Raw genomic sequence first — 15,853 nt, forward strand, 5'->3', positions numbered from 1 at the left:
GAGCCCACTCTATCCCCCACGTGTGAGGGGTAGAGCAGAGCTCAAGAGATCCCAGCGCATCCCTCTCGCCGCATCACTGGTAATGAGCCAGTGGCTCAGCCTCCACGCGCGCTAAAGCCGCAAAAACTCAACTTAAGTGGAGAATCTGATGTATAGGTATTAATAAAATTTTCCTATTGCGGTAGTAAATCTATTATTTTTAATCACTGGAGGAGGTAGGTGAGAGAGGAATTGAATTCAGAGGATATTGTAGATATGATGAGTTCATATTTGACCATGGATTTCGGCCAGAATTTCAATTCTTCTTCTGGTCTAAGAACAAAAAACAAGATAGCAACTATAATGAATAAAAAAATTACAAAATTATTAGAAAATTAGAGACAATTTAGATATATAAAGTGTTGAAAGAAAATTTATAGTCTAAGTATCATAAGAAGATGAGGGCTATATGAGAATAAGTCTGCCCGAAACATTAGCGCTAATAAATAACTATTTATTGAAAGATGGTTGGTTGAACGTGTGTAATAAAACAAAATAAATAAAATAGTACAATAAGAGAATAGATAACATAAAATAAAATACCGGTAGGGGAGTGTGAGAATTAGCGGTCTACAAATAGTTGTTTTTTTTTTATGGCCAGTTCCCCACTCGACTACGCTGTTGGTTCATCGCATCCACCTTCAGCTTGCCCTTACCTCCATTCAGAAAGCTGGCTGTCCTATTTCGTTCATTATTTTCCTGTTTTCTAGACCTGTATTTTATTCTTATTTCCGTCTTTTAATGTGTGCTGTATTTTGGTTTTCCTTATTATTATTATTTTCTTGTTGATTTTTTAAAACCTTTTTGTATTTCTTGTTTATTTATACTGTTCATCTTAATTTTATTTTTTAATGATTGGAGAAGTTTGTCGGGGGGTGCGGTCAGCAAAGAACAACATAAATAAACAAAACCATATTTATTTATTTTATGCCGACGTTTCGACCTGAGTTTTAGGTCTTCATCAGGGATATAGAAAAAAAAGAGATAACAACAACATTTAGAGATGAAGACCTGAAACTCAGGTCGAAACGTCGGCATAAAATAAATAAATATGGTTTTGTTTATTTATGTTTTTCTTTGGTGACCGCACCCCCCGACAAACTTCTCCAATCATTAATCTACGGTCAACTATCTACACATCATTAATTTTATTTTCTTTAATTTACTTTGTACATTTTTATATAAATGTTCACACAATTTTATTTTGCTATGGCTTAGTTTACTTTTATTTTATGTTATATATTCTCTTAATTGGTTACAGTATTTTAGGTGTTTTTATCTTTTTAAGCCCTTATGAATCCCTGCAAAGTGGGACGAAACTTTGTTCTATAATAAATAGTTTACTTACTATTTGAATTTTTTTTACCGCACCCAGACCAGCTTCCTTTTGAATAAGTTTTTATTTATTAGCGTATCATTGCCCCCCGACCATCTCCTCATATAAGCCCACGGCAAACTATAAACTAATCGTTTCGAGCTAATGTATATAATTTGATATAGTTTTGACTCCTTTTAGTAAAAACGTTTAATTGAAAATAAATATGTAATTTCTTTATAATTTAAAGATATTCGGTTATTTCTTTCTTAAGGTTCAGGCGCCTTAAAAGACATTTTTAAGGACGAGTTGTCCAATATTCTATTCCGTTGAGGAGATACGCCATGCATGCATTAGACCAGTCCTATCGGAGAACATGCTATTAGTGCAGACATGAAAGGTCCCTAAACCTTCAGTTCCTCTCTGCTCGCGCTCTGGTCAACACGTCTTGGCGCAGGTTCTAAACTCACTGTCAATAAAAGGTTTGCTAATACCATAAACACTGTACACCTTCACTATAGACTTTTTTCGTCCTCTTTCAAACGATATTATAAATTGGACCCGAAAAAATAAATATTCAGTAATATTGTTATTAAAATTTAATGCAATATTATCTCTCTCTCTCTCTCTCTCTCTCTCTCTATATATATATATATATATATATATATAAAACAAATTTATCATTTTTATTTTCCTGGAACATAATTTTTTCTATACTTAAAACGTTATTTTTTGTGGTAACTACTATTCAAAAATTGAATGGTTAAAAAAATTCTCAACCAATTTCTAAATTAATCAGGTGGATCTCACCCACCTCCAAAAGGTGTACTAACATCAATTTTACAAATTATACATGAATTTATTTAATTTTACCATTCGCTGTTCTAATTGTATAACTTTAATTTATATGTATTCTATAGTTACTTTAATTTGTACAAGTATCCTTTTGTTTTCTAACTGGCTTTAAGTTTTCAACTCGCCTTCTAGTTGCAAGTTTTTTTAACTGTTAAGGATTTAAGTCTTGAATTCACGGAGAGAGTTAAATAAAATATTACACGGCGGTCGCTAAAAAGTTTTTTATATAATTCAGAAATTTTAACCCCAATAATATACAGATTACCAAATTTATATAGTACTGTACATTTCAGAATTAGTAAAAGTTTTTTAATACATTCGAATAATTTTAACAAATTTAATTATTACAACATAAATACATGATAAAAATAATTATAGATGTATAACTAGTTTATATAATATTTAACAGAACAATAATTTAACTATATGAAACATCATTATATTATTCATGATACATAAACAAATTAATTCAATAAATGAATAAATAAAATAAGCTAATTAATTCCATAAACATATTTATAAAATATATTTTATTCAGAATACATTTTTCTTTTAATATAAAATATCAATTTATTTTTCTCGGTAGAAGTAACATAAAATCGAATTACCTATCTGTACCTTATTTGTGTTTATTTATCTTAAAAACTAGTTTTAAAGTTCTTTTTAATATAACCTCATAAGGGAATATATAAAAAAAAAATCTATAAATTCGTTTTAATAGTTCAACCAGAATTACGTTGGGGACATTTAGTCATGAGTTCTTCTTAAGAGGAAGAAATCATAAGTTTTGGTCATTAATGCATATAATTTTGGGCCACTGAGGACGAATATGAGGTTAGCTGACTAATACATTCTGTAACAATGTTTTGTTTTTTTTAATTTTTATTGAAAAAACCTCAAAATTTCGATTTTTTTTTGTTTTTACACTTATATCACAAGACTTTTTTTACGATTTGCTGTTACGGCCGAATTCCCAAAAAGAAATACAAACACTATTTAGTTTTTTGTTATCACATTAACACTAAGCATTTTTCGAAAATAAATTGCTACAGAAAATTAAATCAGGCAAAGTCCAACAAGATACTTAAACTTTACTTGATTTCCGACCAGCCTGCTAGAGTGCGCTTACAAAGGCCAGTTTTTGGTTATCAGTGAAAACTGGCCAATCCAACAGCCTGATTGTTCCCAATATAAACTAGGACTTAACTAGTTATTTTAGAAGTGCGCTTAGGTTATACCAACTTTTTTTTTGTTAAGTGTTCAACAATTCTAAAAACTTTGGTGCCAAAAATGTCAAAACAACAAAACATTTTCATATCCTAGAATATTTAAAAGGATCCAGGAAAAGGTTTAATATCATCCTTGTTAGTAATTTAATTTTGGAAACAATAATTAGTACATGAAACCTTTTTTTTGTTCAAATATATTAAAGATTTAACAAAAATTTATGTTTTATAAAAAGTATGGACTACATACTTTAGATAAGTAAGTAATGGATATTTACTCTGTTTAAGAACAATGGAAATGTTACTTTAAATTATACGTTCTTTTGAAACTATATTTCTTAGTAAAGTAAATATAAAAAGATATGTATATTTTTTAATGAACATAGATAAAGATAAATCATTAATTTTAATAATTTCCTAATATAGCTTAGTTGTACAGAATAGAAGCTACATGAAAGATCGACATATCATTCTAGAGGCATTTCTAAAGGAATATATATAAGAAAAAAAATATACGTAATAAGTAAGGTTTTTTATAATTATATTACATATAATCATATACACTAAAACGTATAATTATGTAGAATAATGATTAGCTTTTTAATTATATAAAATCCTATTATTTTTGAAGTACATGGTATCACAGCTTATACGACATGTACATAATTCCATTATTTCATTTTTTCTTCTTTAATTTAAAAATTTATGAATATTCTTAATTTTTTTTTAAAATATTTATTTATTGCTATTTACAACTGTACATTATAATACATTTAGTAAATCTGATCTAAGTTAAATTGGAGTGTTACAGGCGCGTAGAGAAACTACCCATTGGTAGCACTCTAATGACATTTTACATTAGCTGATCTCGTGGCCATCTTCTTTTCAGGCGCCTCGGAGGATTTTCAGGAATGGAAGAGGATGCAAGATTAGAAACTAGGGGGTTTGAGTGGTTAGAGAGTTTATAATAGAAGGGGTGATATCTGGTTCGAGGTAGATCGGTTACATAGGGAAAATTATGGTCCTTATGTATGATTTTATTTGTGACAAAGTAAGGAGCATTGAGGATTTTACAAAGGATTCTTAAATTTTATATAAATAAAGTGTTACAACCTAGTTAAAACGAATTTTATAAACATTATTTCTCAAAGACTATGTTTATCTGTAGTTTTCGGCAAAACTAAATAAAAGTAAAAATTACCTCATATTATAACAGGATTTCCATATTATCATAAAAAATAAACAAGTTAATCCTGTACAAAATATTGATAGCACCAACAAAAAGTTCTGCTCCTATCTGCAGCGACACGTATGACTCAAATTACAAAAAACTAGACCTCATTCAAAATATATATATAAGAATAGTAAACAACTATCCTCATGACAGCAGAATTTCAAATGTGTTCTCTGATTTACAGCTCTCGAAGATTAAATAGCACACACACTTACTAACACAAAACTTTTTCTGTCTTACTTCCATTTCTGACAAGCCTTCATACAAACAATATGAGACTACGACAAAACATCACAAAAAGATACACCCACAAACGGAAAAAACATGTTATTTAACTAAACAAACAAAAATTGGTACTAAAATTGTATATATAAAATTTGATTTTATTTATGTTATTTTTTAACTAAGTGTATTATTTGTTAATGTCTCCATCATTTATAATTGATGTTTAATTACTTTATAATTTATATATTTTTTCTTTTTATTATGACGGTTTGTTTTAAAATTTCCCTAATGTTTGTAAACTATAAATATGTAGATAACATAGAAAAAGGAAGTTCAAATCATATAAATGTATCATACAACAGGTATTTGCACCTTACAAGGTACTACATATCGATTGTAGCCATTTGACAAATTCTATAAAATTATTAATCAATAAAAACTAAAAAAAATATATAAAAGTCGATTAAACAATATTTTGAGCACTGTTCTTTGTATTAGAGAATCCAATTGTACCCCCTAATATTTGTTGTTTACCTTCTCGAGTTTGGGAACCATTTGACATGTCAAATGAACCTCGGAGGATTTAGTTCAGTTTTATTTTCTAGTTTAGAAAAATAATTTGAGAGATCGATTTGAAACTTTGTTGAATGAAATTCTGTTTAATTTATAGAATATCTTTATAATTTAATATAAAATGTAAATATTTCGAAGAAACGTTACCCTAAATCAATCTCGAATCAAATCGTCTTTGTTTAATAAAATCGATTTTCTAGGAAAGTCCTTATTAGAGTAATTGGCCCTTCCAATTTCCTGACTTGATTATCCGATTGATTTGGAATATCAAAGAGATAAAACACGCTATCGTGTTAATAATTAATTACTTATATTGTTATCTAAATTTAATATTTTTGTAATTAAATGGAGAAAGATTCATCTTTTGGTAATAACCCGAGGGAAAACGGGTTTAGGGTAGCCTCTTTTAGGTTTAAGGTAGCCTCTTTTAGGTTTAAGGTAGCCTGTTTTAGGTTTAGGGTAGCCTCTTTTAGGTTTAAGGTAGCCTCTTTTAGGTTTAGGGTAGCCTCTTTTAGGTTTAAGGTAGCCTCTTTTAGGTTTAAGGTAGGGTAGCCTCTTTTTCAGCATTTGAAGAGGGGACTGAGGACATTGGATCTTTTGGAATGGGTAGTCTGTATTTGGTGTCAGTCTGTTGGTGTTGGGGCTCACCAAGTCTGTTGATTCAAATAATTTAGTTTCTTGTACTCACTCGTGTCTGCCATCTGTTTTGTGTGTCTGCCACCTTTGTTGCCGTCCTGTCGGCGTCAGTGTCCTAAATAATGGGTTCGTTCAGTTCTGAAGGCTGTCCTAAAATTCGATGTGCCTCCTTGGTATAAATTCTCTCACCGTCGGTAGTTCTAATGTGTCGTATGTATGTCTTCTGTCTTTGCTCTTTGTAGAGCTGATACGTCTCAGTCTACCGCTCTGAAACTTTTGGAGCCTCTTAGCTGTTGAAGATGCTATGTTGGTCAGGATATGTACACCGTAGATTGGAGCTGTTCTGAGCAATCTCTTGTTTAAAGATTAATTTGAGGCGAAGAGAAAGATTAGGATAAGTTAGCCGGAGATTAAGACTGTAAGACTTGGTCCTGACCTGCTTGATCTTCTTGTTGCAGTGGCGAGCTAGTGTCAGGTGTCTGTTAAGGGTAACACCCAGATATACTATGCTGCCTGCTGGTCTTTTCGCGTACCCTGCTAGCTTAAAGGCTTTAGGCAGAGGACGCTTATTCTTTGGAAGGAGAAAATAATACAGTCGGTCAATATTGTTTAGATATTAAAATTATTTATTTAGTAAACCATGGTTTATTAAATGCTGAGTAGGCAATACAACAATAGTCACCCAAGCACAAATTATTATTTCGAAACTAATTAACAGAAGAAATTGATGCTTAAGCTGATATTTCAATTAAATTATAATAATAAATAAGTTTCATTCATTTTAATTAAAACATGTTGATTTGTGAAGTATCGGTTTACTCATTAAAAGAGTTGAGTGTTTTGGTCAAATTAGTTTAACAATCATAGTTGTTATTTTAACATCTTTCGTGATTTAATCATCTACCTTAATGATGGTTATTTGATCCATTTTTATCATGTAATAACCATTTTCATCAAAATTATATCCACAAACAGAACATCCGACACATAAATATATTTTTAATCCAAAATTTTCTATTCTTCTTCGACAAAAATAAAATTCAACACTTCCGTTATCAGACAGACTCTCCTCGGCTATCGCTTTTCTCAACACGATAACAATTGACAAATCCGAAAACAATCATCCACCATGGACCCTCCAACGTCCTAAAACAATTCTAGACCTGTCCAAATACTCGAAAAATAATACCGAACCAGGTGAATATAAAGCCCACTTTTCTCGTCTAATTCATAACATGCCCAAATCCTATATAATCCATACAGACCGATCAAAATCAGACCAATCAGCAGCATCATCCTTCGTAATTGATGACTCACATACAAAATTAAACTCCACAAACTATGCAACATATTCACTGCCGAACTAAATGCAATAGCAGCAACTCTTCACTTCTGTTTGTCTTTGAACCACATCAACATTACAGCAGATTCCCTAAGCTCGATAAAAGGTTTAGATTGTATGTATCCAGAGCATCCGAAAATTTTCTGCATCCATTTTCACTTAAAAACTCTACATAATATGGGTTTTTCAGTTACATTTATATGGGTTCCAATCCATGTAGGAATCTCAGGGAATGAACTGGCCGATCACGTTGCAAGAGAAGCACCCTCGCTTCCGGGACGTGGTAAAGCAATTTTAACTCCATGAGAGATGAGCAGGCCTCTTGCAAAGGAAGTCAAAGATTAATGGCAATCTTTGTGGAACGAAAGCCCAATGAATAAATTAAAAATTATTCAAAAGAATCTAAAGCCCTGGGGTACCTCCAGTCGCAAATGCCGTAGAGAGGAAGTTGTACTGACTAGGCTGAGAATTGGTCACACGAGGCTCATCCATTCCTATCTTATTTCAAAAGAAACGCCTCCGAACTGCCAGTATTGCAACAGCAATCTGAGAAGAAGCCATATTTTCCAACGATGCCCATATTTCACACCACACATCAATAACTTAGGACTAAACCAATATATCTCAAAAACCCTTGGAGATGATAAAGCAATAAAATTGGTGTTTTAGTTTTTAAAATCACAAAATTTACTGACGAAAATATAACTTGATCGGAAGGAAAAAAAATAAGCAAATTAAGAAATAAATAAAATTTAACGAATATTAGCAAAATTAAATAAAATATGAATGGCGTTGATGACCAATGAAGTTTGGCGCCACTAAACAAAAACAAACAAACCATTTTTATCATTTACCTACGACACATGCATACCCTACCTTAGTGAGAATGTGATATCTTTAAAAAGGTTATTTTCGGGGATTTTTACATCACTGTAATCAGGAAAGCTTGTTCTTTATTTTAAAATTGTTAAAAATGCAATCGATCTGATATTCTTCTTTATTTGAAAATCTAAAAATGCATTATATCATATCTATCTTTTGGTTTTCATTATTTGTTATTTGCATACTCCTCTGCTTGCCGTTAGGAGAAGCGGAGCCCCTTGCACTACGCCGGGAGCAGCCCCGACGGGGAGTCTGTCTGGAAGCTGCTGACCACGTTCGGGGCCGACTCCAACGTCGTGGACGCGGCTGGCTACACCCCGGCCTACTACATGCTGCATCCCAGGAGGGCCCGCCCGCCCCAGCCCAAGGGGGGTCTCAGTGGAATCAAGCAGGAGAAGGGTATGTACTTCGTTATAAGAATTTTTTTTTCCATATCTTAATTGCAATTTACATCTGTACACTATAGTACAGTAAATTTGATCTCTAGCTATAATGGAGTTATAAAGGCATGTAGTGAAACTACCCATTGGTAGCACTCTAATGACGTTTTCACTTTAGCAGGTCTCGTGGCCATCTTCTTTTCAGGTGGCTCGAAGGATTGTCAGGTGTGGAAGAGAAACCAAGATTAGAAACTAAGGGTTTGTGTGGTTAGGAAGTTTATAATGGAAAGAATATCTGGTTCGGGCTAGATCGGTTACATATGGAACATTCAGATCTTTATGGATGATTTTATTTGTGGCAAAGTAAAGAGTATAAGGATTTTGGAACCGAGAGGAATTCGAATCTTAATAAAAAATTAAAAAGTAGATAAAAATAAATGTAAATGCAGTACATACTAAAAGAAAGAAAATGAGGGGAATAAGAATAAAATAAAGATCAAGAAAAAAAAGGAAAATAATGAACCAAAATGGGATAGCAACACTACTGAATGGAAGTAAAGCGAAAGAATGAGCTAAAGGCTGATGCAAGGTATCCACAGGGTAGGGGAGAGGGGTGGAAATGCTTCTTTTTTATTGTGATTTCTTATTTATATATACCTCTTGCTGTACATCTTATTTTTATTTACTTTGTTCATTTTTTTTTTTATATACATTTTTACACAACGGGGTATTTTAACAAGACAACAATTTTAGTTGTTTTTATCTTTTTTATCCTTGCAAAAATTGAGCTCTGGGGCTCCACCAAACCATCAAATTCTTCCCGCATCCAATCGTTACAATCCAAAATCCTACGTAAAATCCTTGATGCTCCTTATTACGTCAAAATAAATTCATTCATAAAGACCTTAACATCCCATTCGTTGCAGATTTGACCCAAACCAGATATGCGTCTTTTTACTCCAAACTCCTTAACCATCCTAACCCATTAATTCTTAATCTTTCATCCTTAACAATCCCTGATAATCCTCCGAGGCGTCTGAAAAGAAGATGGCCACGAGATCTTCTAGTTTAAATTAATGTTTGAAGTACCACCAATGGGTGGTTCCTTCCCAAGATTTTCAAGTGTATATGAAACATACAACATATTTACCTATTGTATTATTTTGTACAGTTGTAAATTACAATAAATAAATAATTAAAAAAAAAAAAAAAATCCTTGCAAAATGGGGAGAAACATTGCCTCACAATAAATAACCTATTTACTATTTGACTTATTTTTACCGCACTGCACTAACTTCCTTTTATTAACACTATTATTGTTTTCCTCGTTTCTCAACTTTTTAAAACCAAAAAATTATCTTAGATCAAGGGATAATAAATCGTGTTGGGCATTCGATGAAATGTATCAAAGCCATGTTTTTTTGGGAAGATTATGGATTATGGATTGGAAAAACAAATCAGTTGGTTTATAAGGTATAATTAAAAATACGATTGATTTGTAGCATCCAATCTTGACAATATATCAGCAATTCTACAATTTTAAAATTTATTTTCTCTAAAACAATTCTTTTAATCCTTATAAATGTTTATATATGTGCTTTCCTGACAACTAACAGTAATTGGAGCAAAATTAGCTGCAGTTGGAAGTACTATTGGACGAGTCGACACAGAGGTTTGAATAAAAGATCGATACCGTTTAAAAATTGATTAAGCGCCCCGAGTACTGGCAAACATTCCATCTCGTCCATTTCATTATGAATATATAGATCCCACAAACAGAAGGTGCTTTTTTTCATAAACTTTATCTTTTATTTTCCGTTTATTAGTATTTTCCTAAAGAAAAACTGTATCCATCATTCAATACTATCAACAAGATCAATATCTTTAAGAGGACCTTTAGTAGCTCAATATAAGCTGAGTATATTTAGTAATAGAAAGTAATGCTATTCATGCAATTTGTAATAAATACTAAATAAATAATAATAATCGTAATATACTGGAAGATTATTGATTGATCGTGTGTAAAGATGAAAGGAATATGGTCCGGGTGCGGTCAAAAAAACTCAAATAGTAGAATTATACTATTTTATTGAGCCAACGTTTCGCCCCACGTTGCAGGGCTTCGTCAGGGCTAAAAAAGATACAAACACATAGTTACAAAAGGAAAACAAAAACATAAGTGTAAAATAACAGGGGTATAAAATGTAAAAAAGTAAGATATAATAAGGGAAGATTATTGATTGACCGTGTGTGAAGATGAAAGGAATATGGTCCGGGTGCGGTCAAGAAAAACTCAAATAGTAGAAATATACTAATTTAATGAGCCAATAAGAAATTAACTAATAAAGATATAATAAGAAAAATTAAAGGTAGTAAATAGTAATTGTAAAGGGTAATAGTAACAGATAGATAAGAAAGATAGATACATGAATATAAATGAAACAGGAAGGATAATAGTAATAGCTTTATTTCCATTCTTTACAAAACAAAAAACCTCTCCCTTGGCATGTATAAGTCCGCTTTATAAAGGTGAAGAATTTACAAAAATTAACTCAACTTCATCGATTAAATTAATTAAAAATTATTGATTTTCAAATATATTAATTAAATAAAAAATTAAAATCTGTACCGTTACAACCCATGAAGGGTCGGGGTTCAGTACTTAATAAAGAAGTAGTGTTACTAGACCAACGGTTGTGCAAGGAGGTGATTCGGTCAGAATCCTCTCCATCTCTTGTGTTCCCTTCACTCTGTAGCAATTTTTGTCCATCTTCTTGTATCAAGTTCGGCAACATGACCAGCACACCTCCATTTCAGTTCATTTGCTTCTTTTGGTAAACTTTTTCTCTTTAATTGTAGATTCTACTTTTCTATTGCTAATGACGTCTTTTGTCTTGTACCTATACATATATTTATAATTTGTTTCGGTTGCCAATCATGTCTGAGAATCGGATATACTCATATTTCCAATACCTTTGCCTTTAATCCTGGAGGTAGGAATGCTAAATGTCTTGTGCTAAGCATTTAGCAGGAATTTCCAATGAACGGCTTCTCATCACCTTGCTAAATTAAGGTTATCCATGCTATTTAAAATAATTTTAAGTTTTTTTTTGCTGCTTGGCCGATTTCGTTTTGCTGAAATAATAAAATAAATTAATGAAAATATATTTAATTCATCTTAAATCCTTTAAAAAGGACTTTATCGTGTTTTCAAACTAGACCGACTAAAAGTGTTTTTCAATGCTCCTCGGTTCCAAAGAAATAGCCAATTGCATCGGGAATGACAAATGGAGTCAATAGAGGATTATATCAAGAAACGTTTCATGAAGTTACACTCCCAGTTGCCGACAGTTAAAGGAGCAGTGACCTATAACCTGGGAAACCCAACCTCAACCCGAAGACTGAAGCCCAGGCTGTTGCATGACATTCTGTTATAAATTCTATATTTATTAGTTCATTATTCACACTACCTGTATTTTATTTATTCTTCTTATTTTTTTTCTTTTCGTATTTTTTTCAATTAACTTGTTTTGTTTTTTTACCATTAGAGGGCATTTGTTTGTTCTGTTAGGTCTATGAGTGTTGTTATTAATTTTACTTTTTCCTTTTATTAAGAATCATTATTTTTATCTATTTATTTTATCTTATTTTCTTTTAATCATAACATTGTATATAGGGGCGCCCATAGCTCAGTGGTTATACACAGTCTTACCAATTTGATGTCTATTGGCGGTGCCGGTTCGAATCCGGCCTAGGACGATGACTTTTTTCATTGAGTGGTTCCACAAAATGAAGAACTTTGACCCCCAACCATAGTTAGGCAGTATAGGACTCCAATGGAAGTCTTGGCCGAAAAAAAAAATTAAATAAATAAAAACATTGTATATAGTTAGGGGGTATCATTTGTGCAACACTATACCCCACGTAGTCAATTGTTAAAAAAAAAATTAACGATTATATCAATCATGTAAGACCCACCAGGCTAATCTGGTATTAAATAAATAAAAAAAATACTAGAAGTTTTTTCTAAAAAAAATATATATATATAATAAAATATATATTCTATTTTTCACTTTATAGTTTTCGAGACGTAAAGGCTTTGCGACACTTTTTCTTCCCACTTGCCTAGTACTTTGCATTCCTGACAAGTACTGCCGCTGCTTCAATTCCATGACAACCACAGTTGATTAAGATGATCCTGCCTTCTATAATTGTTAGCTAATGGTTAAGCCACAGTTAGGGACACACCTGTGTATATGTTCCAAAATCGGTTCTATATCAGCTGTCGAAGTTAACATAAGCTAAAAGCTAAAACTTTTTGTTTGTTTCTATTTTTGTACCAATTTTGGTTAAAAAAATATATATAGTGGCTTCTAAACACATCTTGATTACACCTACTATAATGTGCTTTTAACATTGGCTTCCCATCGATTCCAGAGTTATAACATCGTAGCACTTTTCATCATAATCGGCAGTTTCGTGCTAGAATGGCAATGATCCTAGCCTCTATAAATATTGGCTAATAAACGATAAGAAATAGTTTGCAGAGCATGGGGAAATTTTTGTCATATGATCCCCTAAATTCTGTCTATTCATTACTAGATCGGCCCTGGTTGGCATTACATGGTTGTAACGGTTTCTAACTTATTTTGTAACTGTTGATAGGGGGGGGTATAGTCTCGTGCAAGAGGCACCCCTAACTATTTGCAATGCTATAACTATGAACTATTATAATTAAAAATACTAAAGATCAATTATAAAAATATCCCAATGATATTTATGTTAAGTGCTATTTTTCTCTCCATCTAACCAAATCTTATTTGAGACTTTTAATTGTTATTTTTTCGGAATTGAGAGGACAGAAGGTGGTTGAAAATACGGGATTTGAAGATTGAAAGGGTATTAGAACAACGAATAAAGGAGGGAATAGAATTCCATAGGGAAGAGGATTGGATGAGGAATGATCTCCAATGGAAGCGGTTCGATGGGTAGCTACTGAGGATTAAAATTGAAGGAGATCAGAGATGTACGATGGACGGCGAGATTAAATAACTTTGTGGAGGAAGAATGCCAGGAAATATTTACGACGGAAGGAGGGGTAAAGCCTCTTCAATTCTTCATAAAATCGGGTGACAGGCGTCCTTGGGGATCCCAAAGATGAAGTGTACAAAGCAATTAATCAGCCGTTTTAATTTTGCTTTGAGGTCCCCAGAGACACCCCTGTAAACCGCGCAACAATATAATCAAAGTGGAGGAATATTAAGGAGGTAATTAGGTGCATACGGGTTTCAAAAGGAAGTTGGTGACGAAGATATTTTATATGTTTTAGGGTGCAGAAGATACGACGGGAAATATCAGAGCCGTGGTTTTCCAAGAGAGAGTGAAAATGAAATAATAAATAATGATAATAATAAAAATAAATAAATAAAGGGTTTATAACAAGATGTCTTGGATCAGCCTTGGCGGATTGCCAAAGTTGTATGTCACTGCTCCTTTAACTGTAAGCAAATTGGATGTTTTTTACTAACCAGGGGGAATCCACTGCGATTCTCACAATCTTGTATTGGAATGCCACAATGCGACTCATTTTTTACTATATTATATATTGTTATATTAGGAAGATTAACATATTCAGAAGTTTAATGGCAAAATTTACGCACAAGTTGCGTGAAAACCGCTTTTGATTCCAAAGGTTCGAAGCTTTGAATTCATATCCTGATTTGTTTTTCCACTCATTAATAGACCTGTAATGATATTAAAATAGTGCAATAACATTTTGTGTGTTCGAACTTTCCTGATAAATAAACCACATTTTTTTTCTTAGCAATTATTAACTTTGAATCTGTTATAAAGCAGAGTTGATAGGATGAAAGGCATCAAGCAAATGGTATAGTTTTCTGGGAAAAGTCGTCGTCATAATCGTACTATCTTCTTAATGGAGTCGATATTGCATAATCGATGAGCTGCGGAATCGATACCGGCTGAGTCACAAAACATTGTCCTCGTTTCCCTAAACCAGGTTGTGGTCGTTCAGTGAAAATATACTTACGAAATTAGTGAGGATCTTTTTTGCTCTATATAATTTGCCGGAGTTGGATTTTTTACAAAAAAACGGAGTGGAAGAATTTCAGCTGAAATGAGCAATTTGCGATCAGCAGTTTCTAAAATTCCCTGGAGTTGAACCAGAAACAATGTTATCAGAGAAGAAGGTTCCAGCAACAAAAGGTCCCTGGAGGGGTAAGATGGTATTTAAACTTTTCCAATGGCCATCTGGTTGCTAGAAACTTCAATACTCGTAAAATTCGTTTCAGATTCTATCCCAGCGTATTTTAGAGGGCTACTATTTGCGGATTTTTTATTTCATCCGCAGTCATTCGACTCCATTTCATGCCAGATCCCTCAGAAGGCCTTAATACACCGTTTTAATTTATATTATCAGCTAAAGGGATGAGATATAGAGAAGATGGTATCAGTGTTTAGACATTATCACAACGCTGGTTACCATCTAGGGACCATTGTTATGGATAAGGTTACGCAAGCAGATGGCACCAGTCCTCAACACTTTTGTGTGAAAGGCAAGGAAGGTGAAGGTTGTGGAAGTAACAACTCACGAAAGTAATTGTTAACCAGGTACAGGTATCCGGATTGAGCCCTGAACCGATTCGAAGAGAACCTCTGAGCCTCCTTTCGACGACGTGGTCTATCATAAGCATATGATAACAACGTATGATAGATAACATTGAGCAGGAGAGGCGTTGCAATGTTGTAACATTGACCTGGAGAGGCGTTGTAATATTGTAATATTGTAACATTGTTATTTATAATATAATTTATTTGTGCTCACCCAGGAAGTATCTAAAAATTAGTTTTATGGATAATATATTCAATTGTTTATTAATTCAATTTAATGTACATATATACCAGATAATGTTAATTAACTGATTACAACAATTAATTTGAGTGACAGGGAGCTATGGGAGATAGTTTGGTCATCATTTAACTGAAAATAATAGAAAGTTCGACGAATGTAAAAAATAAAAGTATTTCAAAACAAATGCCTCAGAACCATTAATAACTATCCATATTACTCAAGATTATCTACTGAATTAAGTATAGACACCGTACAGGATTAATTATATAAACTGA

The 15,853-nt window shown here is 32.6% G+C and overlaps 1 protein-coding gene across 4 annotated transcripts in view; it reads left to right on the top strand.

The window, feature by feature from the left end:
• LOC106688424 (uncharacterized) overlaps positions 1–15,853 on the top strand; it is a 124,742-nt gene that overhangs the window by 49,431 nt on the left and 59,458 nt on the right. For all 4 annotated transcript variants that reach the window (XM_067048138.1, XM_067048139.1, XM_067048137.1 and 1 more), the window contains exon 5: positions 8,531–8,726. In XM_067048138.1, the coding sequence (XP_066904239.1) occupies positions 8,531–8,726 (196 nt within the window). The remainder of the gene's footprint in view (positions 1–8,530; positions 8,727–15,853) is intronic.

This window comes from Halyomorpha halys, unplaced genomic scaffold, assembly GCF_000696795.3.
Source record: "Halyomorpha halys isolate HHAL.00 unplaced genomic scaffold, Hhal_1.1 Scaffold1127.1, whole genome shotgun sequence".
Classification (NCBI taxonomy): domain Eukaryota; kingdom Metazoa; phylum Arthropoda; class Insecta; order Hemiptera; family Pentatomidae; genus Halyomorpha; species Halyomorpha halys.